The sequence below is a fragment of the Mauremys mutica genome, chromosome 7 (assembly GCF_020497125.1).
Source record: "Mauremys mutica isolate MM-2020 ecotype Southern chromosome 7, ASM2049712v1, whole genome shotgun sequence".
NCBI classification, from domain to species: domain Eukaryota; kingdom Metazoa; phylum Chordata; order Testudines; family Geoemydidae; genus Mauremys; species Mauremys mutica.
In genome coordinates, this window is record NC_059078.1 from 9241473 (window position 1) to 9266907 (window position 25435).

At 40.5% G+C, this 25435-nt stretch overlaps 1 protein-coding gene across 1 annotated transcript in view; it reads left to right on the plus strand.

Annotated features, from left to right (window-relative positions):
• LOC123373999 (2,4-dienoyl-CoA reductase [(3E)-enoyl-CoA-producing], mitochondrial-like) overlaps positions 1 to 24957 on the plus strand; it is a 45769-nt gene extending 20812 nt beyond the window's left edge. The window contains exons 8-11 of the mRNA XM_045023379.1: positions 4355 to 4563; positions 10241 to 10313; positions 16475 to 16592; positions 24163 to 24957. Coding sequence (XP_044879314.1) covers positions 4355 to 4563; positions 10241 to 10313; positions 16475 to 16592; positions 24163 to 24358 — 596 coding nt within the window. The 3' untranslated portion in view covers positions 24359 to 24957. The remainder of the gene's footprint in view (positions 1 to 4354; positions 4564 to 10240; positions 10314 to 16474; positions 16593 to 24162) is intronic.
• Positions 24958 to 25435: the final 478 nt, after the last annotated feature.

The following is a 25435-nucleotide window of genomic DNA, read 5'->3' on the forward strand; positions in this document are numbered from 1 at the left end:
GAGGAGTTTATCATTCTTTCCTCAACTGATGCCCAGTGTTTCTCAACCAAGGGTTTGTGTCTCCTAGGGGGTTGACAGAAAGCAATCAGAGTGGTAGTAAGGCATGAAGTTTTTTATTACAATCTAAAGCAAAGAGAAAAACCTCCATCTCTCACTCCCCACATCCTTGCCCTTTAAGGTAAAGAATTCACTGTCAACCTTTCAAACAGAACTGGCTGGAGGATGACAATTCGGTTTTGTCACAACTTGGAAGTTTTGACATTTGTTTTTGACCTGCATTGGGATGAAAACAATTTTTTTATAGTGTTTGTAAAACTGAATTGTGTCCAAAATGTCCATTTTTGGATCAAAATGGCCCAGATTTTTAATCTCTCTCAGAAGTGACCCTAGAGTCCATCCTGGACCCCAGCAACCTTTCCACTGCAAATTTGTTCAAAATCAATACATCTCCATGAAACATTTTTGGCTTGGATGAAACAGAATATTTAGCTGAAAATACATTTAGTTGAAAATGTTCTGACCAGCTCTATTCTCATGTAAATTATACAGGTTTATTACAGATGCACTTACTATAAAAATAAAAGTAAAACTTGTAAGGGAGTTTTCGATTTCAAATTAAAGGATCACCAGCTTGACAGGTTGAGAAACACTGCCCTGCATCATCACCTGATTGGAACACTCACTGAAAGATTCTGAAAAGATCAATCATAAGAGTTCCTTACATTTGTGCATTTTGTGTATTGTGTATCAAGGGACATTTGGCTGCCTTCATTAGTGGTGCCATCACCCCAGAACGAGTTTTAGACATAGAAACATGGCAATCCCAGTCTTTGGCTTGTGCTGGGCGGATGTACCCACACATAAAAAGACAGTCACTACCACAGAGGACTAAATCAAGTGCTTCACTCCTTTCCAGCTGTGTCTTTGGCTGGTTTAACCGGAAAGCTGTTTCCATGAACTCCGCGTAGTTAATCCACTGTTGCAGAAAAAACTGTTCCACATGCAGTGCGTAACCCATGTCTGCTTTGTGCGATGCTCTGTCCTCCTCTAGTGGTATATAACCCAGCTAGAGATTGGTGAGTCTGCTACAGCTTTGGCTAAGAGCCAGGTGTCTTTTAGCTCATGCAGGAGAGGCTCATGCGTTTAGTTCCAGTGGTCCCAGGTTCGATCCTCCCCATTGACGACCGGAGACTGTTGACGTTATACATGCTGTATCTAGGGCTTTGAGAGAATTCTGCAATAAACTGACCCATAACATACATTTTAAGGCCCCCAATCCTGCAAACACTCCCATGAGTCCCACTGCCCTCGTGTGTTGAATGACCAGAATCAATGGGGACTGCTTAGATGCCTGAAATTGCTCATCTCGACAAACATCTGCAGCAGCATCAGGACTTAAATAGACGGCTTTAGCTTTAACTCTGAATTGTCTTGGATTTATAGGCTCAGAACTGGGCTACCACTTTAAGACTACATTTCTAACGGTTTAATTTTCTTTTTAGTATATTATTTTAAGAGGGTTCTTTACCTTTTCAGGCTCTAGAGCAATTTAATGGATATGATTAGTACTGGCTAAATTTGGTAAACTATTTTAAAAGAGAAACCACACTTCAATCTTTCTTTAGATGCTCACATATCACTCCTATTAGCATTAATGGCAGCTAGGGATATGTACCTGGGGAAAACAGAATTTCTTAATTGTTTGATGTGATGCTTGGATCCTATAAGGGGACTATTCTCTCACTGATGCATGCACACAACTCCTGTTAACTTTAATGGGAGTTACACGGTGTACATCAATGGGAAATCAGACCCATATGTTAGCCATTGGATTTCCTGATTTAAGTGTGACTTTGATAAGGTACAGTAATTATTAATATCTCTTCTGCACAATCACTACATTGCAGCAAAAATATTATTCATTTTGTCTCAAAACACTTTTATTTTATGCCGAAGGGAAAAAGAACTCTAGCAATGTATCACCACTGGGAGTCGGGATGCTGGGAAATGTTGCAAAAAAGAGGTGGCGAAAATGATCTTGTAGTGTAAAACAGGGTGAACTCTGGGGGAAAAAAATCTTCTTTATACCTATGAATACAAGGTAAGGCCCCGATTCTGCAATCTTATCTATGTGGCTGGATCTCGGCTGCAGTCAATCAGACAGACTCCATGCAGACTCAGGAGTCCATCTCCACAGATCGGATTGCAGGACTAGTGATAACATAGGAATATGTTCACTCCCTCGGGGGCACCTGGCATTGGAATTGGCCACTGTTGGAAGAAAGGATACTGGGCTAGATGGACCTTTGATCTGACCCAGCATGGGCATTCTTATGTTCTTGTGTGTAAATTCGCCTATGGTCGCCTGATCTGATCTGGCAGGGTAGCTCTGAGTTTGCTTACTGGATCAGGCCCACAGGTGAGTTTGGTGGCAGAATGCTGATCTTCCCCTCAGTTCACACCTTGCTTTGGGGGCCTAGTGTGGGACTGCCATGCACATGTACAAGCCCACTGGCAGAAATACAGGCACCTAGGGACTTCTACTGCAAAAATGTAGGTGCCGAGCAAATTTAGGCACTAACAGAGTTTGGGGGCAGCTGAGCTGGGGTTTTTGAGAATTCACTTCTGTGAATCTAGCCCAGTGTCTGTTGCCTTGTTGAAAGATGCTAGTTTTTATATAGTTATAGGGCTTTGTTATCCCTGTAAGGGACAGGACCTTGTGGAGTTCTCTACATCTTCTGCCAGCAGTGTCGGAGTACAGATTAATAATAATAATAATAATTATTAATAACATCTAGCTGGTAAACAGGGCGTTTCCATCCATAGCTCTCAAGGCACTTTACAAAGGAGGCCAGTATCCTTATCTCCATTTTACAGATAGGGAAATGGAGGCACAAAGAGACAAAGTGACACCCACATTACAACTGGCCACTGGCGGAACTGGCACTAGAATTCAGATGTCTTCCGCACCAGTCTAGAGTTTGATCCACTTGATATTACTGTGTATAGTTGCGCGTGTATATATATATATATATATATGGGAAGGTGAAGATCCTTGCCCCCTCCTAAAAAAGACCCTGTGGGCTTTCCTATAATGCTTCAGAAGACATATTAAAACATTTCTTCTTGGGAAAAGACTAGATATTTTCCTTTTTGGCATGTTATATGGCTTATTTTTCAGTTATTGACTATTTCCTGTTTTTATTAATAAACCATGTGAGAGCAGATCTATTATGATCCTGTTTATAATATATAATTTCTTCCATATCCATTGTTTCTTGCTCACAGAATACTGATCTGTGCTATAACTATAATGGCTGCCTACACTCCTGTGAACTAATTCCCAGTCAAGCAGAACACTTGGACACATGCTTAATATTAAACACGTTTGTAGTTTCATTGACTTCAAGTGTTCTGCTGGATTGGAGCCTTAGGAAAAAATAAGGTTTCACATTTTATTTAAAAATCAACTTTCTAGCATATGCAGTAATAAAACATGAAATGCAAAATCTGCATTGGAATAATTTTTGATTGAGATTGTACATGTGCAAAAGGCAAGATATGCAAAGTTATTGATGCAAAAGCAAATTTATTGGTCACATTTCACATCCATAGGGTATTTTTACAGCTATTTACTAATGATATTAACTTTTGTGCTTTAATGTGTAGCTGCGATGGCACTGAATTAGTTACTGTGTGCACCATAATTTTGAGTATTTAGATTTTCATGTTTAAATCACCGCTATAATTCTGGATGGCTTTTGCATACACCATTACGCATTACAGAAATATGTACACTCCAAACTCTAAAAACCTGATATTTAGAATTAGTTTGGCTGACAAATTGATTCAATTTCTGTGACATCTGGGGTTCACTGTAAAAACATCTGTAGCACAACAAATAAAATATTCCTCTGTTTTATCTTGTTTATGAGCTAATAACCGTCATCTGAAAGTGATGCACTTTATGATCCATAGCACTCAGAGAATTGTTGGAATGACCAACACTTTAGTTGATAAGCTGCAGTTAGACTTTTGACCAGAAGATGGGGTAGTATTCAAAGCTTCTTTCAACTGGAGAGTCAGAACTCTGATTTTAGATAAGTTGATTGTGTGTTAGACTATAGTAAGTGCAGTCTACAAAAGTTAAACTTAAAAACTTGAAAAGATTCATTTCCCAATGCATCATGCTTCCATAAATAGCACATAATTTGCTGTCATCTGTGAAGTGGTGATAAAACTGGTTTTCTTGTTTGTTTGTTTGTTTGAAGAATTAGTAACTAGGTACACAAGAAATGATCCCTTGTTTTCTATGAATGCCTATATTTGTTTTATCAATCTCATTTTAATCTAGGGATAAAAAACATGGCAATTGGAGCAGATGTAAGCAAACCTGAAGACGTGCAAAGGATTCTTGATGCAATTGTAGCTAGATGGGGCACAGTTCATATTGCCTGTAACAACGCTGGAATCAACATGAATTCTGCAAGTGAAGACACTTCACTGGAAGAATGGGACAAAACTTTTAATGTTAATTTACGAGGCTTGTTTTTGTGCTGCCAAGTAAGTATTAGGATTTGTACTATTTTCCACAGAAATTGAGCTGTTTTCTGAGCATTTGACTTAGCCAAAGATTTAATAATATTCTTGTTGCTAATTATCATCATAAAATCAAACGTATGTTAGTGGGGTTTTAATAATAGTTTGGCTATGTATCTCTAAGCTTGGCCATCGTAGATTTTTGTCAGTACAGTAAATGTCGATTTCAGCGAACACATGCAAACTAATGAAAAAATATTTCCATCCATAACAACTGAAATTTACAGATAAGTAAAGTAAGAAAAATGCTGCCTGAGAACTAAGCCCTGGTCTACACTAGGACTTTAATTCGAATTTATCAGCGTTAATTCGAACTAACCGCTCAACCGTCCACACCAGGAAGCCATTTAATTCGAACTAGAGGGCTCTTTAGTTCGAATTTGGTACTCCACCCCGGCAGGTGGAGTAACGCTAAATTCGCACTTGCTAGCTCGAATTAGGCTTGGTGTGGATGCTAATCGAACTTAGCAGCTCCGGGAGCTATCCCACAGTTCACCACTCTGTTGACGCTCTGGACAGCATTCCGAGCTTGGATTCTCTGGCCAGCCACACAGGAAATGACCCGCGAAAATTTGAATTCATTTTCCTGTCTGGGCGGTTTGAATCTGACGTTCTGGTTGCACATCGGGGCGAGCTCCGCAGCACCTGCAACGATGCAGAGCTCTCCAGCAGAGGAGTCCGGGCAATCCCAGAATAGAAAGAGGTCCCCAGCATGGACTGACCGGGAAGTCCAGGATCTGATCGCTGTGTGGGGCGAGGAGTCTGTGCTCTCGGAGCTGCGCTCCAACAAGCGGAACGCGAAGACCTTCGAGAAGGTCTCTAAAGCCATGAAAGACAAAGGATACAGCCGGGATGCGATGCAGTGCCGCGTGAAAGTGAAGGACCTAAGACAAGGGTATCAAAAAGTCAGAGCGGCAAACGGACGCTCTGGAGCCCAGCCCCAGACATGCCGCTTCTACGAGGCACTGCATGCCATTCTAGGTGGGTCTGCCACCAGTGCCCCACCAGTGACGGTGGACTCCGAGGACGGAATAGTGTACCGGGACAGTTCCCCCTCCCTGTTCGCCGATGGGGAAGATGAGGAAGGGTCTGTTGAGGACGGCGCAGGCGACATCGAACCCACTCCCGCTTTCCCTGACAGCCAGGATCTCTTCATCACCCTCACAGAGATCCCCTACCAACCGTCCCCGCCCGTTAACCCGGACTCGGAATCAGGGGAAGGATCAGGCGGTAAGTGCTACAAACAGGGATACATTTATTTTTTTAAGAAACAGGGATATATATAAAAAATAGAAATACTATATAACAATTTTTAAATATGAAACTAGACAAACAGCAGGTCTACACAAACAGCAATGGAGCAATAGTCCTCTGGGGATAGTTCAAAAAAGCTCTCAGAGAGCAGCTGGAAAAGCCTCAGCAAGAGGTTTCTTGGGAGAGGTGCTTTATTGGGTGCTCCGTTGAAGCACACTCTTCCGCGCCAGGCCATCCTCAGGTACAGGGGGACCATCGCCTCGACGAGCATGGCAGCGTATGGTCCTGGTCTGTGCAGGGCTTCTGTTAGCATCCGCTCTCTCTGTGTGCGCCTGACACGCCTCAGGGTGATGTCGTTGTGGAAGTGCTGCATCTAATTAGTGGAATTAGTGTACTGTTACTATTGTGCATGGTAGACTTTTACTTTGCATAAGAATGACCCTCGCTTAACAGAGTTTTACTTTGCATAAGAATGACCCTCGCTTAACAGCCACGTGTTGCAGGCCACAGAGGAAACGCATACAGGGGTCTTTCCCGTTCACTGGCGGGAGGTGCCGCATAACGCTCATCTTTTCTGCTTTGCACATTGCCTCCAGCAGGAGAGCACAGCTAAGCAGTAACTGATAAGCACTCTGTACTGTAAGGCTTACCAGGACTTTGTGCAAGAGGGATGCAGCTGTCTCTCCTCGCTTGTGCACTATCCAGTGCAATCGCGCCGCCAATGAGAGCGTATTCCGAAATCTCGGACTAGTTCCGAGATCTCCTGAGACTTGGTTCCCTGTTTGGTCTTCTTAACTGAAACTGACTAGACTGTGTTTACTGTTGGAAAACATGTATTTGTTCAAGGAAATCACCTACTTTTTCGCATCACACAGCTTCGGGTCCTTCCCGGACTGCCCCGCCATCCCCCTCGCAGAGGCTGGCTCAGATTAGACGCCGAAAGAAAAAGACAAGGGACGACATGTTCCAGGAACTGATGGCCAGCTCCAGAGCGGAGGCGGCAGAGCAGAGACAGTCGAGGGAGAGCCTGTGTCAGCAGCATCGCACACACATGGAACGGGAGGATAGGTGGCGGCAGGAAGACCAGCAGGCGACTCAAACGCTGCTTGGTCTAATGAGGGAGCAAACGGACACGCTCCGGCGCCTTGTAGATGTTCTGCAAGACCGCAGTCAGGAGGAGAGAGCCCCCCTGCAGTGCATCTGCAACCGCCCTCCAACGCCAAGAAGTCCTGTCCCCCCCTCACCCAAAGTGACAAGACGGAGGGGCGGTAGGGGCCGTGAGAACTGTCCCTGCACCGCAGCACACCGATAATGTTCGAGACAACTGTCGCGCTGTAAATTTGTACAAGCTCTTTCCTTAAAGCATCAACCAGTCCCAACTCCAAGTTTAAACCCCCCACTGTGTACTACATTATTAAAAGCGGTTTTGTGTTACTGACTCTTTCCGTCATGTTTCTGGTGTCAGAAGACTTTCTGTTGTTCTGTAGGGGGGGGGGGGGTTGTAATTTCACTGCATAGCCCACAGTGCCATGCTACAGACTTGGCTGCAGGGTCAACTGCAGGGCACACACAGACTGCAGTCACTAGGCACCAGGGACAGTCTGTGTGGTGTATGCTGCCCCGGGTCTTTCCTTGATGTGTATGCTTGTGCAGGGTCCTGGTGCCTGACATCCCAGAATGTAAAGGCAGGCTTCCCTTCACATGCACTTGGACCGTAGTCACGATCCTCCCCGGTGCCCTGAGCCCCAAAAAGAGACCTCATCCAGGGGCAGATACTCACCCTTCCCCCACACCCCTCACCCCTTCCAACGCCCAAACCCACAGCCGTCATGTTAACCCCTATCCAAAGACGGCACCCCTCGCCCCTTCCTGCAAACCCACCCATCAGTGCACACCTTAACCAGCACAGAGTGCTTCCATGTTTCAACGAAGAAAGAGAAATGCAAAGTCAACGAAAGATTTATTATTAATTACTAAAACATGTCCTTAGTTTTAAAACGTCCTTCGGAACTGGGGGAAACTTGGTTTATGATCAGGCTCTCTTAAAATCAAGTGGACAGTCACAGGTTACCCTGCTCTGCGAGGAAACTCGCTTTCAAAGCCTCCCTGATGCATATCGCTTCCCGCTGGGATATTCTCTCAGCACGGGTGTCTGGCTGATCGTAAACAGCAGCCAGGCGATTTGCCTCAACCTCCCAAGCGGCCAAAAAGGTCTCGCCCTTGCTCTCACAGAGATTGTGGAGCACACAGCAAGCAGCAATCACTACGGGGATATTCTTTTCGCTGATGTCCGAGCGAGTCAGTAAGGTCCGCCATCTCCCCTTGAGACGTCCGAAAGCACACTCCACCACCATTCTGCACTTGCTCAGCCGGTAGTTGAAGAGTTCCTTGTCTCTGTCCAAGGCGCCTGTATAGGGCTTCATGAGCCAGGGCATTAGCGGGTAGGCCGGGTCCCCGAGGATCACTGTAGGCATCTGCACATCCCCAACCGTTATTTTGTGGTCCGGGAAGAAAGTGCCTGCCTGGAGGCGTCTAAACAGACCAGAGTTCCTGAACACACGCGCGTCATGAACCTTGCCCGCCCACCCGACGTTGATGTTGGTAAAACGTCCCCTATGGTCCACCACAGCTTGCAGCACCATTGAAAAGTAGCCCTTTCGGTTAATGTACTCGCTGGCCTGGTGGGCTGGTGCCAGGATAGGGATGTGAGTCCCATCTATAGCCCCACCGCAGTTTGGGAATCCCATCGCGGCGAAGCCATCTATGATGACCTGGACATTTCCGAGAGTCACTACCTTTGAGAACAGTTGCTCAACGATTGCGTGGGCTACTTGAATGACAGCAATCCCCACGGTAGATTTGCCCACGCCAAAGTGGTTCGCTACTGACCGGTAGCTGTCTGGCGTGGCAAGTTTCCAGAGGGCTATGGCCACTCGCTTCTGCACACTCAGGGCTGCTCGCATCCTTGTGTCCTGGCGCTTCAGGGCAGGGGACAGCAAGTCACACAGTTCAAGGAAAGTGCCCTTACGCATCCTGAAGTTTCGCAGCCACTCTGTGTCATCCCAGACCTGCAGCACTATGCGGTCCCACCAGTCTGTGCTTGTTTCCCGGGCCCAGAATCGCCGTTCCACACCATGAACTTGACCCATTGCCACCATGATCTCCACTGCCCGGCGTACCCTGCTTTCTGAGAGGTCTGCGCCACTCTCCTCACCGTGCTGCCGGAGCCTCCTCGCCCGGTTTCTCAGCATCTGACTGTGGAAGAGGTGGACGATAACGTGCGAGGAGTTGACAACGGCCATAAGTGCAGCGATGATCGCAGCGGGCTCCATGCTCGCAGTGCTGTGGCGTCCGCGCTGTAACCGACCAGACAAGGGCGCGAACAGATTTCCCGCCGGCGCTTTCAAGGAAGACAGGGAGGGCGGGATTGACGGTTCAATGACGACACATTTTTTCCCCCAGCATGCATTGGGGGGAAATCCCACAATTCCAATGGGCAGCGGGGAGTGCGGGAACTGTGGGATAGCTTCCCACAGTGCACCGCTTCCAAAGTCGAAGCTGGCCCCGTGAATGTGGACTCAGAAGTTCGAATTTGTGTATTTAGTATGGATACACAAATTCGACTTCATAAGGTCGAATCCACAAATTCGACTTAAGTAGATTCGAAATAGTCCTGTAGTGTAGACAAGCCCTTAGTTAGAGTTTAAGGATATTTACTTCGTATATTTTGACGTGTGATGTTGACAATTTGTGTTTTAATGGTTATTAAGCTTTGACTTTTTATATTTCAGTGTTTGTTGTCATTAAATAACTGACTCCTCCCCATAATTTCCCTATGGAAATGTAACTAAAGGAAAATTGCATACCATTCTAGGTTTTAAGCATTTTTTTCAACTGGGAAAATTTAAATAGATAAAAATGTTTTAAAATGCTTAAAAATAGCCGTTGGTATTATCTGTTGAAATTATAAAAACATAAAAATTCAGTTCTGCCAACACTGTGAATCAGGTATACATTTAGGCCAAGATTATCAAAAGTAACTAGTGATTATTGGTGTCCAACGTGAGACATCTTAAAAAGAGACCTGATTTTGAGAGGGTGGGTGCTGAAAATCAGATTCTTTTGTGGGGTATCAGTTGGAGTGCCCAATATTTGAGGCACCCAATATTATTACTCATCATTTGAAAATTTTGGCAACACAATAGCTGAATTAAAATGACAATAGAAATTTTTCTGCATCAGCCATTTTATATCAAATTTTTACACCGTGCACTTTTTAAAAAAAATCCATAAACTCTTCTGAAAAGTGAAGACTAATTTATTATCATGTAATTATTAGCACAATCACAAAAGGGGTCACTGGTCTTTCCTTTAATTTCTGTCACAGGCTGCAGGCCGCATTATGCTGAAGCAAGGATATGGGAAGATAATTAACACAGCATCTATGGCAAGTTTAATAGGTGAGTGATGATATCTAACAGTTGTGCTTCAGAATCCATATTTTAATTACTACCAATGCTATTTGAATCAATTAAACCTGTATTGGGAAGGAGTAAATCACTGACATTTTGTATTAGGGGAAAATGTACTACAAAATTTTTATGATCTCATTTTTCAACATTTATCTGTCCTCCATGTTTTAGAGCACATATTACTTTTTTATAGAAGAGGTGGAGTTACCCTCCTTGAGTCTGACACATTAATAATGGAAGAAACGTGTTGGTGTAATTCCCATTAATCTGAGCACAATGTATAACTTTTCAGAAAACTGTGCCTTGCTAGTGTTTACAATCTATCCGAAAGCTTTTCACTCTACCCTTAACTGCAATACCAGTTGTTCTATTTCATTATGTCACCAAAAGGTGTCTCCACTAACGCTGCTGTATCAGCCGTGTCATCAAAGAACCCATAAACTATTGTTGGAACATATGGAATGAAATCCCAACTGCTGAGCTAATCTGGGAAGCAGTTACATGCTGGTGAACTGAAGCCCATGTAACAAAAATTGATCAATTACACAAATTAAGCATAGCCCTTTAGGAATTTATTTGATTGGTCTGGACATCTGTTGCAGTATTGTCCAAATCCAAAAATCAAATGGTGCCTTGGGTTACCAAGTTAGACAAGAAAATCTAGTAGCTATAAAAGTACAACAGAAAACTCCTATATTAATATCATCTCCATCTGCTGAATGTTACATAAATATTCAGTCTTTTTATTTTCCTTGGGAATAACATTTATTTTTACTGTGCCCAGTCTGACATTCTATGACATTCTGTTCGGTTTATTACATAGTAACTTTAAATATTTCTTCAAAAATGCATTTATAATGTTGTTGTTAATCTTTTTACAAGTGTCATTACCAGCTGTTTTACTTATGGTTAAACACAAGAGTAGTCCCTTTCCCCAAGCATGGAGAACTGGAAATCTCACAAACAAAAAATAAAAAAGGAACTTCAAAGATTTAAACGTGTGTTATGTGTTTTATACAGTGCCTAGCACAATGGGGTCCTACCACAACTCATATTAGAAAAATAACAACAATGCAAGAGTTAATAGTAGATATAGACACTATAGAATGTTAGGCAACAGCTGTGAGGTAAATCCTTGGCTTTAAAGGCACTATGGCAATTTACACCAGCTGAGGATTTGCCTCCCTGAGTGTTAAAATACCGTTCTCTCTCTTGATTTTTGTTGTTCAAAAGTGCTGTCTCTTATTTAAAGAAATGAGTGCTATTTCCAAAGAGAATATTTAAATTACAATCATCTTACTGCAACTGCAAACGGAGGGTCAGAGTCTCAGTTGGTGTAAATCAGCACAGCTCGGTTGGATTAATGGTGGTATGTCCATTAACAACAGCTGACAATCTGGCCCTGAAGTATATTAATCACAATTAGCAATCTTTACTGAAATATAAAAGAGTATTTTTAAAGTAAAAATATCTTGGGAAAGGCAGCATGAGGTGCACTTACATGTCAAAGAATTTTAATCCAAGTGGGCGTGGTGAGACCGGTCGTTAAGACGAGATGGAATGTGTTTACTTCATGAACCTGTTTGAATTTTGGCATTACCTCCCCCCCCCCGCTGAACAGTTCTAAAAGTACAACTGAAAATCACAATGTTCATATCATGTCCATCTGCTGAATGTTAAATAAATATGTTGGTTGGTTGGTTATTTAAGTATGTTGGCCAACTGGCATAGTATGGAATGTTTCTAGAAATACTGGATAATTTTTCGTAGGTTGAGTTCTCTTTGGTAGATACAACAAAATGAGCAGAGGAGAATCTCAGGAGAGTTAATCCTATTGGATAGGATTTTGACTGTGGTTTCCCAGATATATTTCCCTAAAATAGTTTAATAAACAATATAATCAAGCTGAGATTCTGCGTTCAGTTTTGCTTGTATAAATTTTGAGTATCTCCAGTGGCTTCACCAGAGGTATTCCAGATATATGCCAGCGTAACAGAGAGCAGATGCTATTGGAGTTACTCTGATTTATCCAGGTGTAGCTAAGATCCCTATTTTTTGCAGTGACTATCTTTAGTGGTAAGAGGTCTATCCTTTAATATGCAAGTGTATGAACCCCCCACTAGTGTTATATGCCTGTGTCAAGGGCAGGGTGGAACCCCCCAATCACCGAGCAAAGAAGCAGTCACATAATATTAGATATTAAAAATAAAAGTCAGCTGATGTTGGTATCATTTTTACCTACATTACCCCCAGCCCTGTATACGCAAAACAGTAGGGAATATTTGAAACAGCAGGGAAATTAACCCCCTTCTCCCAGCCCCACCCACACAGAGCAGTAAGGGAAGAGATTTTTCTAAAGTGTTCTCCACTGGGGTGAAGATAAATCTTTACATGTATAAAGACGCTCTAGTCAATTTTTGATAGAAGATTTTGTGTGTGTGTGTGCGCGCATGCGCGCTAAATTCTGTCCTTGTACACATGAGAGGTCCAGCGGAACTTGACAGCAGAAGTAAGGAGAAGAGGATTTGGTACTGTGTACTTGAATGCAAAACCAATACCCACTATGAAAGCCATCCACTTTGTGACACCCTTTGGCTAGCTCTTGAGTGCTTTCAATTAAGAGGGGCCCAGTGTTTCAGGAGGTGTATATTTCATCTTCTAAATTGCCTTCCTTAACCCTTTCTGTAAAGAGAAATGCATTTAGAAGAAGGAACGCTAGAAAATATCTAATGAGCTTCTGTCCCAAAATCAGCAGGCAGATTCCAGCGTCTTACAGCAAATCTGTTTTAGTTTATGCACACTGAAAACTGCAATACCTAGACTGGGGAAGATGCAAAAGCCCTTATCCTCTTAGGACATTCCAAGTTATTTGTTACAAACAGACAAACTGGGAAAGTTTAGCAACAACTGCTTTTGTGAGGTGACAAGGTTAACTACTAAAGTTGTACAGAACTTGGAGCTGGTGTACAGCAATTAATCAAGGAATTATATTCCACTCCATTTCAATAGCCCACATGGAGTGCTGCATCTGTGATGTGATATACACACACACACACCAAACAAAAAGAGAGAGAGAGAAAGGAGTAATATTTCTTCTAATAAAATCCTAATTATTTTGTTTTGGAAAAAAAATATGGAATGGACTTGGGTTTCAAACTACACAATGCATTATCTGACAAATGAAGGACCTTTCAAATCTTTAATGCATACATAAAGAGAAGAAACTATTAGCTATGTCCTCCTCTCTCCCAATCCTACACACACACAAGTTCTCAAATCTAAGTACATGAGAAGTCACATTGAAGTCAATGGCCCTACTCACATGCATACATTTAAATGTGCTTAAGTGTTTGAAGAACTGGGGCCTATGTCATTTCAGTGTTTTTCCATAATCCAACAATATTATTCTTTATTTACCGGCCTTTTCCTATACTTTAAGTTGCAACATTTATAAACAGTGGCTTTAGAGCTTCTGGCATTCGGAGTTTTAGGAACACCCAGAGCATGGAGCTGTACCCCTGACCATGTTGGCCGATAGCCATTGATGGACCTATTCTCTATGAATTTATCTAATTCTTTTTTGAACCCAGTCATACTTTTGGCCTTCACAACATCCCCCTGGCAACAAAGTCCACAGGTTGACTGTGCATTGTGTGAAGAAGCACTTCCTTGTGTTTGTTTTAAACCTGCTGCCTATTAATTTCACTGGATGACCTCTGGTTCTTGTGTTATGTGAAGGGGTAAATAACACTTCCTTATTTACTTTCTCCACCTTGTTCATGATTTTATAGACCTTTATCATATTCCTACTTAGTCATCTCTTTTCTAAACTGAACAGTTCCAGTCTTCTTAATCTCTCCTTCTATGGAAGCTGTTCCATACCCCTAATAATTTTTGTTGCCCTTCTCTGTATTTTTTCCAATTCTAATGTATCTTTATTTATTTATTTATTTATTTATGTATTTGCGATCAGGCAACCAGAATTGCATACAGTATTCAGGGTATAAGAGTACCATGGATTTATACAATGACATGAGATTTTTATTATCTCACCCTTTCCCAATGGTTCCAAACATTCTGGTAGCTTTTTTTAATGCTGCAGCACACTGAGCAGATGTTGTGAGATAACTATCTACAGTGACTCCAAGATCTCCTTCTCGAGTGGGGACATCTTATTTAGACCCCATCATCAGTTGGGATTATGTTTTTCCAATGTGCATTACTTTGCATTTATAAACACTGAATTTCACCTGCCATTTTCTTGCCCGATCCCCCAGTTTTGTGAGATCCCTTTGTAACTCTTTGCAGTCTGCTTTGGATTTCGTTATCTTGAGTAATTTTGTATCATCTGCAAACTTTGCCACCTCATTGCCATCCCCCCCCTTTTCCAGATTATTTATGAATATGTTGAACAGCACTGGTCCCAGTACAGATCCTTGGGGAATCTTGCTATTTAACGCTCTCTTCACTGTGAAAACTGACCATTTATTCCTGCTCTTTATTTCCTATCTTTTAATCAATTTCTGATCCATGAGAAGACCTTCCCTCTTATCCCATGACTGTTTACTTTGCTTACGAAGGACCTTGTCAAAAGCTTTCTGAACGTCCAAGTACACTATATCCTTTGGATCACCCTTGTCCACATACTAGTTGACAACCTCAAAGAATTCTAATAGATTGGTGAGGCATGATTTTCCTTTACAAAAGTTGTGTTGACTCTTCCCCACCATATTGTGTTCATCTGTAGTCTGATAATTCTTTTCTTTACTATTGTTTCAATTTGCCTGGTACTGAAGTTAGGCTTACTGGCCTGTAATTGCCAGAATCACCTCTGGAGCCTTTTTTTAAAAAAGCTCTTTTTTAAAGAGCTCTCTCTTTAGTGGTAAAAATTGGTACAGTATTTAAAAATTGGCATTACATTAGCTTTTCTCCAGTCATCTGGTACAGAGGTTGATTTAAGTGATAGGTTACCTACCAGTTAGTAGTTCTGCAATTTCTTATCTGAGTTCCTTCAGAACTCGTGGGTGAATACTTATAAAGGTGACATAAAATTGCTAGCTAAGCCATTTTAATGCTCATTTTCAAACCCTTGTTTATTTACTGAATTTTCCTATCTGTATTATATAGTGCTTGCCGGTAGCCACATGAAACTAAAACCAATTTGATATGCTGATACACCTTACAAAAATTCAGTAGTGCACCTGCCTTTTAAAAACACATACTGTACACTGTTGGGTTTTTTTACCTCATTAATGGGATTTAATACTGATTCCTTCCCCTCAGTAAAAAAGAATTGCAGCTCAGTAATATTAAACTGCACATGTTTAGTTTTCACTGCTTTTTAACAACTTTGTTTAAATAGGTCAGAATGGAAGCCAGGTAGCTAAAAATACTTAAGGAGTAGATCCTTAGTGGGTGTAAATTGCGATAGCGGAATTGACTTCTACTGATTTTGGTGGCATTATGACAATTTACACCAGCTGAGGCTCTGCCCTAAAGTAGTTTTCCTTGGAACACTGTAAGTGTGAGAGCTCAGTGACGGGGTAGAACTAACAGAACATACAGCAGAAGCAAGCTTGAACATTGTAATTAACAAGCCGATCATTTTCCTTTATGACTGACATGTGACATCTGTGAAACATTTTCAAAGGCTTCAGATTTTGAAAGTGGTAGGAGATCTGAATTTTGGGCACACGTGTTCACATCCACACAAACACTTGATTAGATACTATAGAGAGGTTATAAATTAAGCAGAATAACTTGTTCCAGGCAGTTACTTGTATGTGTGTATTATAAAAAGTGTATGCGTTTGTGCATATGTTTATATTTATGGGATACGGCCAAATATTTTGAGTATATCGTTGTAATATCTATTTTTTGTAGCTCTAAAATCTGCAGTCTGTTTTATTGCTGCTGTTTCTTCATTTTCTCTTCAGTCCTCCAGCTGTTAATGCAAAAATATTAGATGGAAAATATTATATTAGGAAAAATGTAGATGTAGGGGTTTGCTATATTGTAATTCCTTCATGTTACTTGCCAAACATCAGGGGAAAGGGCAGCTAGTTCGTCTGTCCATGTTGTGATTTTTAGCTTCCCTGTGCATATTAATACGTGAAGAATCAATATTTCGTATTTCTGAATTATTCTAGTGCCTCACCCGCAGAAGCAGTTAGCATACAACGCCTCAAAAGCTGGGGTCGTAAAATTAACACAGACATTAGGAACTGAATGGATTGACAGGGGAGTAAGAGTCAACTGCATTTCCCCGTAAGTAAAATGTAGTCTCATTTTATAAAGTACAGAAAAAATGAAATGTTATAAGAAGTGTTCACTGCTCAAATTAAGAAAATCTAGGAAAACAAAGTTGCTAATTAGCAAGTGGATTGCATCCCTTTTTATTTTGTCTTCTGCTTAACAAAGGTTTAATCACTATAACCAAAGTGTACACATGGCTGTGTATATTGAAGGATTTGAGAAAAGGTTTTAGCATTTGATAACAGGTTTTCCAATAACATGAAGGGTAATTTTTAGCATTTCTCTTCCAGATGAAATATTTCCTTAGTTCTGTCCAAGCCTTCCGTGGTTAAAGAAAAGGCTTTTGACACTTAATAGACAATGCTTCTCCTCTTTTACTTTTTTCTTTCTTTTTTTCTTTTACTTCAGACAAATATACTGGCACATTAAAAGCCATGTTGTAGTGCTGTAATTGAGACACTGTTCAGCTCTGGCAATTACAGGATTTCTAGGTGTAATTTTGTCAAAAAATATTCATTACAAGTTACATTTTACCTAATTTTTGAAATCTTAAATATGCATGGGGTGTTTGAGTTATGTTGTTTATTTGTTTTTTTTAATAGCATGAAGCAAAGTTTTTTGCCTCACACACTTTCTTTCTCTCTCTCTCTCTCTCACCCACACACTCTTTATTACACAATTTTCAGTACAAGTTAATAATGAGCAAAAATTCAAGTGGATGGCATTAATTGGGAGCGGTCAAATTCCACAGACCACCGAAGTCAATCAGAGTAAGAAGCGCAGGATTTTAACCCAGAATTTTAACTTACTGTAATAATGAAAATATGATGTACATGAAATTAAGAAAAACAAGTTAAATATTTTCATCCATAAAGTGGAGAAAAATATCACAGAGCTCAATTGCAAATATCTTTATTTTGATTCTTGGTCTGGTTTCTACTTTTGTATGCTGGCTCTGTTTATTCTTATTCTTATTCTTATTATTTATTACTACTAATAATAATTGTGATTCCATCCTGAGCTCATTGCAATCCACAGATTACTTAAATAAAATCCTATTTCTGAACTGGGATTTACTCACGCCAATACCAACAGCTCAACATTGCTGATCCAGTGTCTAGTTCTACACCAGATTCCAGGGCCAGGAAGTCTGAAGAAAGTTAGCAACAGAACTGGCAAGGCAGAGCTAGTGTTAACAATAGAGATAGGAAGCAGAAAGGCTTTTAGCTGCAATGAATTAATTTTTATATATAGGCTGGAGCTCCTGGGGCCCACCAGAATCAGAAAATATTGGTCATGTTTCAATATACATTCTGGATGAGAACTATATTGGTACCCTTTATTAATATAGCTGGAATATTAGTGTTGCATTCAGAGTAACCATGGTTAAAGAGGCAATTAAGTTATAAGCCCCTAGTTTTTAGGTGTTTAAAACTTCCAGCAAAAAATTACCCTTAACAAGCAGGAGAAATTTCAGCCCAAATATATATAACATTTTTGCAGAGAGTTTAGTAAAACTTCATGTTAGCTGTGAGTTGTCTGAACATGGAGAAAAGGTATATTATGCTTGGAAGGAAAAAATCCATTCAGAGGCTTTTTTTTTCTATCATTAACCAAAACTGGGCTTAATTTTAATAATTCTTACTCATCCTAGACTTTGGTCCCACACCTGCAAATTTTCTCTATGTGGGAATCCCATTGTAATAAGGGGGACTTCTGTTCATTGAAGGCTTGCCAATGCTCAGTGGGGAAAAGAGCTTTTGCTGTACCCGAGGAACCCTGGTTTAGACATACTAGTTATGAATATTTGATAATCACACATGGTCTGACTGGAAGCCCACTCAAATCAACAGGAGTTTTTCCATTATGTTCAATGGGGATTGGATCAGGCTTATATTGTCCATGATTTTCTTGGATTATTAACAAGGTAAGGAGCTCTTGATACATACATGCTGGCACTTGCACGTGCTTAAAACGCTGCATGTTGAACTCAGATGCACTTGTGTTCATTTCAATGACTGGATATTCAAATTCATTTCTCCGCTGACATGGAAATGTGGAAGACACATTTCAGTCTCATTCTGTACATTAAAGAAAGGTTCTGGCCTGTCCACGGATATGTTCACACAATCCCCAGGAGTCAAATCTTCCAGTCCTGGCTCACAATCTGATTTTGCAAGGTGCTGAGCATCTCCAGCTCCCATTGCACTCATTTTGCTCAGCACCTTACAATTTCAGGCCCTGTTCCTTTCTAGGGCAATGGGCCCATGGACGTTGCTGAATGCTTTGCTGGGCGGAAGAGTAAGGGTCTGGCCCAGTTTCACAGATCTACCTGAATGCTGAAGTGAACCTGGCATATAGACTTTATTATAACATGCAACAATTTCAATAAAAGAACCCATGGAGGCCCAGGAATGTGCACATAGGCCTCAATTCAGCAAAGCACTTAAGCATGTGCTTTATTTTAAGCTGGCAAGTATTCCTACTGAAGTCAATGGAACTGCCTGATGCTTACAGTGAAACGCTTGGGTCCCAATTCAGGAATGCCTGTAAGCACAAACTTCCTGAACAGGGATGTGCTCTGGAATCGGGGACATGCTGAAGTGCTTTGTTGGATCCTGGCTATATCAGTGTCTTTATATCTCCACATAGTCACATCTGACCTTGAACGTTCTTTCAACATGCAAACATTTTGATCTTTTTTTGTCTTTTCCTTTCTTGTCAGCTTTCATCAACTTATTTTGGTAAATGAGTTTATAAAACGTAGGCATAGCAGCAATGCATAAAACATACCAGTGCATAAAATGTTATGGCAGGGCTTTTAGCATAATTTATTGAATTTATGAATTCTCTGGCTGACCAGGTATCTCTGCCTCACATTTTAGATAGTTCACTAGTACAGCTGTTTTCTTTTTGGGAGGGATACTGAGGATGGGGGGAGTTGGAGAGTGAATGAGAGAGAAGTTCATTCCTAGCTTGTAGACTCACGAGGCAAATTTTCTTTGGATCCAACCCGGATCACAAATAGCCAATATGCAGTGTTAAAAACCTGTCAGCCCTTTACGTTGCATGCCAGAATCTTATGAATATATTAGACTTTGCTCTCAAGTGATATTACTAACATAGGGCCTTATCCTGATACCATTGAAATCAGTGACAAAATTCCTATGATCACCAGTAGATCTGTCCCAGACACTACAAAGTGAGAAAAAATAAAGCCCACATTAAATTAACCCATCTTCATCAAGAACAGTATACACAACATACAATGCCTAATAGCTGCTGAACTGGAAAGATAAGTGTTAACATCTCATGAGAATCAAATATTGTGTGGTGTTTGATTTTTGCAGCTAAATTGCTAATTATGTAAAGTTAAATGAATCAATGCTTAAAATTTACTACTTCTTTTAGTGCAAAGAACTGGCATTGATGCTACATGATGATGAAAATTGGAGCATTCCATGGTTGGGAAATTGCAAAATATTTCAAGAGAAACTTTTAGTTATGCCATGTGTCTCAAATGCCTCCTGATTGATCACATTGCATGCTGGGCTAGATTCGCCCTGTCTTGTGGCACTTTTAATTTCTGCCCAATGTCCTGGTGGCAGGAAGCCCAACTAGAGGAGGGTTGAAGCAGCATTAAATGCTTGCAACTTCTCATTTGAAGGTCTATGGGAGAACAGCACAGCCTCAAAACAGGACAAAGCTGGCAGGTGAGAAGGCAAGACTAGAATGAGAAACGGATGCAATGATTCAGTTGGGCAGCAACCAGCGGGGCTTATCTAGAGTCCAGGTAACAACTTACAACTGCCTTCTTGCAGCTGAAACCCTGAGGGACGGCAGGGATAAACTCCATCTGGGACGGTGCCCCCCCCACTTAATCCAGCTGTCTTGACAATGTTAGTACATGCATTAATACAACAATCAATACTAGATGACATTTTCTATTTAACAAGTGATAGAAAATACTGCATATATGCATCGTGGCTGAGTAGATATTGTAAGAGAACTTTTGCTTTTTTGGGATGTCCTGTCCTTTGCGTGCTTGATTTTTGCAAATTTTGGATTGCATTAATATTTCCCCCCTCAAAAACATTTCATTCCAGTTTGTTCTTAAAGGAGGAGAGCTTCAGACCGGTGCTGTATTTGGTTAGGGCGGTTTGCGCTGGAGCTTGACTTCTAAGTTCCTTGAACAGCAGCTGTGGTCAAACCTGTTATCTGAACCAGCAGAATGTGCCAGCTCCTTGCTCTGTGGAGATTCCAAGGTGCTACAAGCTCCTTAACCTGGATCCCATATAAGCGCCATCACCCCTGGTTCCAGGGATATTAAGCTTCTCAAGCATATGACTAGAGGCAGCTATCAGATGCCAAGTATCTAGAGTTTGTCTGAAAGGAGTACAGGAGGTGGTGAAGCAAATCAAAATTTCCGCATGTGCCCCAATTATGGAGGGTCTGCAAACCATTGCTAGGGGAGTTCACACACTGAACCTGTGTGAGATTGCAGCACAGGAAAGAGCTAAGCACCATGATATCACCCAAAGGCGTCCCAATTAAACAGCATTACTATCCCCATTAAGCAGCAGTCATTGCTGTTAAGTATCTTTGGATTTAAATGCAATTCCTAGAGAGAGGTCCCAATTAAGTGGATCTCCTGATTAACCATTTTCTGATTAAGTGGAGTGTACTTAACTCGTTCAAATTAATAACTCGTCTGAAAGAAATCAAGTTACACTCAAAGGGAAGGTCCCCTTTCTCCCCCACATATGGGGATTGAAGACACATAATTCCAGTTAAGTAATTTTTTTCCCACTCTCTCTCATTGTGGAGATGCTTTAGCCAATTGTATTTTGTTTTTGTTTTTTACTGTCTCAAATTGCCCTATGCATCAACAATGGAATACTGATGTTCATGTCTAACCTTAAGGAACCAGCAGTTTGATAAAACATTGACATGCAACAGAAAGTACTGATAGGCTCAGCACTGCATATTAGATGAGGTAGGGAATTAATGCATTGGCACTTGTCTTTGCTGGAACTGGTTAGAAGCCAACTCAAATCTGCCTAAAAGGGTTCTACAACATTAAATTGCCCAACTTGGCACCAAGCCTTTCCCAGAAGATGTGTACTATCAATGACATGCTTAATATTTATAGTATCATCAGTATGTGTGTTTGCAACTCTAAGTTGTGTGCTACATCTTTTTCTCTTTATAAAAATTGCCTGTGATATTTTTTTCCATCAGACCTTTTACTCTTGAAACAAAATTAAAGGAAGGGCAGCTGAAGGCACTGATTCAATGATTTATAGTTTGTTCTGACTTTGTTTAGTCTCCATGTTATCTGTTTGAAGTTGGTTGATGAATCATATAATTTTTCTTAAGCTGTATTATTTTTACTTTATATTGGAGTGATATATAATTTTTGTTAATCTGGGTCCTCTTCTTAGTAAAACAAACCCCTCATTTAAAAATGCTAGCTTCTGCTAGTTAGGGTATCAAAACTCTATAGATACAGGGAAACCTAGAACCAGATTCTGCAAATGTTTGCCAACAGATATAGTGCTTGGTGTAAATTCAGAGTAACTCTATTGAATTCAGTGGATATACACCAGTGTAAAACTGGTGTAAGTGAGAGGAGGATTAGGACCACGGCTTTCACTTCTGCAACTAAAACTCTGGTTTTCTCTCCAGAAAACCAGTGCTAAACAGGTGGGAGGAAGACAGTGCTTAGGAGAAATAAGTAGACTGTCTACAAGTTATACTGGAATTTATTCTATTTTATTACTTTGTGAGAGCTCAATCAATTTGCCCTTGCTCAGCATTTCTGAATAGTTATGGTTTTCATTGACAATTACAAGCAAAAATAAAGCTGGTATTTAAAGTGTGTCCTGTTAGTGAAAATGGAATTTTTGGGGGTATTCTGAATTCCTTCCACCTAGTAATATGGTAAATTGAAGATTTCAGACTTCATTTAAAACAAAAGGTAAATCACGTACCCAGAATCCAGTGTGTTTCTCAAACCTATTTCCTTGGAAGTATAAATTGGGATGATGATGAAGTTTCAGAACAAAACAGTTTTTTTATACTTTGTTCATTTCATATTTATCACTAGCTTGTTTGCTAATTTTCATTTGCAAGAGGCAATTCTTCCAGCTAACTGGGTGCCTCAATGGGCCACTGATTTCTTTGAAGTGACAGTCTGTAAATATGCATAAAAAAGAGATGCAATTAGCGTGTGTGGTTCAGTGCAGCCTGATTTCATTGGCAAGTTTACCCACAGTGTTGATAAGCTACATTATCTAGAAAATTGGCCGCTGAAAAACAGCACCTCTGATTGCCAGCAAAGGTTCCAGATAACAGGGTGCTGAAGAGAAATATAATTGAGGTTGAATATGTTAACCAAGGTGTCACATGCTCCTTAGAAGCGCTAATTTATCAGCATGTTGGAATTTTTATTAACATTTGGAATGCATTTCTACCACACTAATGAAGTAGAATTGGCAGTTCAGGTTTTAGTTATTGTCATTTCTGAGAAGTTAAATGCAATTTCTCGTTAGGCACAGTTATGTAAATATATTTGTTCAGGGACTGAAAAAATTATACATTTCACAAAATACAAATATGTTGTTAAGGAGGAGTATGACAAATCAGCGCTAGTTAAAGTCATCAAAGCCAGCCAAATATTAGTACTGTAACGTGCAGTCTACAGTTTCCACTCATTTTTAGGGGATGTGAGGGAAATGAACTTAGCAGAGTTTTAATGCATGCTGTAGTTGGCTCGTTAGTGTGAAACAATCCCAGCTTAGTACACATTTTGTAACTGGTCATGTTATTTATTTAATGGGGGTTTATACTTGGCATATTTTGCTGAACTTTTTTCCTTTCCCTGCCACCTTTTCATCTTAAAGTGAATTTAGGGCTGGGAAAGGTGCTGGTGGATTTTGTTTTCAGTATTTTGGCATATGGAAACTTGGACTGTTTTCAGTTTCTGAACTGTATGCAAACATGTTGTGTAACATTAGGCTGTGCATTGATGAAAAAGAAATTGGTAAATGGAACACATTTCCAAAATGCAGAGACAGACTGGTTGTGCACATTTTGTTTCTACGACATGTTGGTTTTCTATAGGAAAATGTAAATTGGGTATTATGGTAAGTAACCTAAGATAATGGGGCACCTATGTTAGCCAATGATACAAACGATGAGTCCTCTCTTTAAGAATAAACCACTAAGTCGATTCATCAACAGTGAAAGACAGTAAGGGACAAGCAGGATTGAAGTTTGTGTTTGTAACTCCTTAGCAGAGCTACAGGCTGTCTAACATTGGCAGGGGCGCTGGAACAATTTATATAGTGGGGGTATTGAACCAAACTGTAAACTCTGTTTTATAATGGAAACTACTTCAAGCCAGGGGGTGCAGCAGTGCAACCGGCACCACTAGTTCCATCACCTATGAAAGGTGGGATCTTACTTTATTATTTCATGGTTTTCCTTCCTAAGTGGCATTTTGTATTCCCATCACTACTTGTTTTATAGTTATAAGTGCTACGTATGAAAAATGTAACTGTGTGTGTGTTATTTATAGGGGAATTGTAGACACGCCGCTCATCCATTCTGAAGATCTGAAGCCTCTGGTGCAGCGCTGGCTAACCAATATTCCTGCTGGAAAGCTGGCTCAAGTGACAGACCTGCAGGCGGCTGTAGTATACCTGGCATCTGAAGCTTCAGATTACATGACAGGCCACAATTTGGCCATAGAGGGTGGTCAAAGCTTGTGGTAGAAAAGAACTGAGCATCTTTCTTCTTTGTAGCACTTCTAATGCATGAGCACAAGAGTGGGAAGTAGACAGGAAAAAATCCTGATTCTCACCATAGTCTACAAGCGAAGATGCTCCCAGGTGTGCCCAGAGAATTCTGAGTTCATCACAAAATTGGGTTCATTACATGTAAATAAAATAAAAATATCTCTTCAAAAGTTTGTGCATAAAACACTTCAGAAAACAGATAAGGTAGTTAAACCAGTGCTGATTTTGTCCCTTACAGTATAAATAACCACTTGGAACAAAATTATTGCTTCCGTCTTAAAAATGTTGTTTGAAGACCTGTCTGCTTGTTTCGTCTAGAAATAATTTCGTAGGAAAAATGTATGTAATCCTTTATTTTCATTATTTTTTTGAGATTTTACATTCTGCATTCAATCTCTGTGACGTTAGTACTTATAAGAGTATATGTAGGTTAACTACAGGTAAGGCCTCAGCTGGTATTTAGTTTAACAGGGGAATATTTCTTTTAAAGCAAACATTATTAGTTGGTCTGTGCTGCCTGCTTTTCTTTGGGTGTTTTTTATTCATGTTGTATCAGTGACGTGTGATTTGTTTACCCCGCCCCGTGTTAAATGTGACCTCACAAAATAAATTGATTGCATTTGATCCTGAATGTTGCCATTTTATATTTACTGGTGTATTTTTCACAGTATTTTTACACACACACACACACACACACACACACTTACTTCTCTGCCAGAAAAGTATACAATTAACAGAGAATTATGTTTAGCAAATAAAATTGCTCTGATCCAAAGTCCTTTGAAGCAAAGGGGACCATTCATATGCTTAAGTTAAGCATATGCACTATTGGGCTTTTTTTTTTCCCTTTGGCAGGCAAAGTTGAGCCAAAGTTTTACTTAAACTTTTTTTTGTTTCTGTAAAATTCCTAAGAACTGCTAGTTCTCTGATGTGACTCAGTAATAATTCCAATGATTAATACAGTTACATCAGTGGAAAAACCCGTATGGGCAATAGAATCAGGCTCATTGTTTAGGGACGGTAAAGTGTGGCACAATAATAACGACAATACTC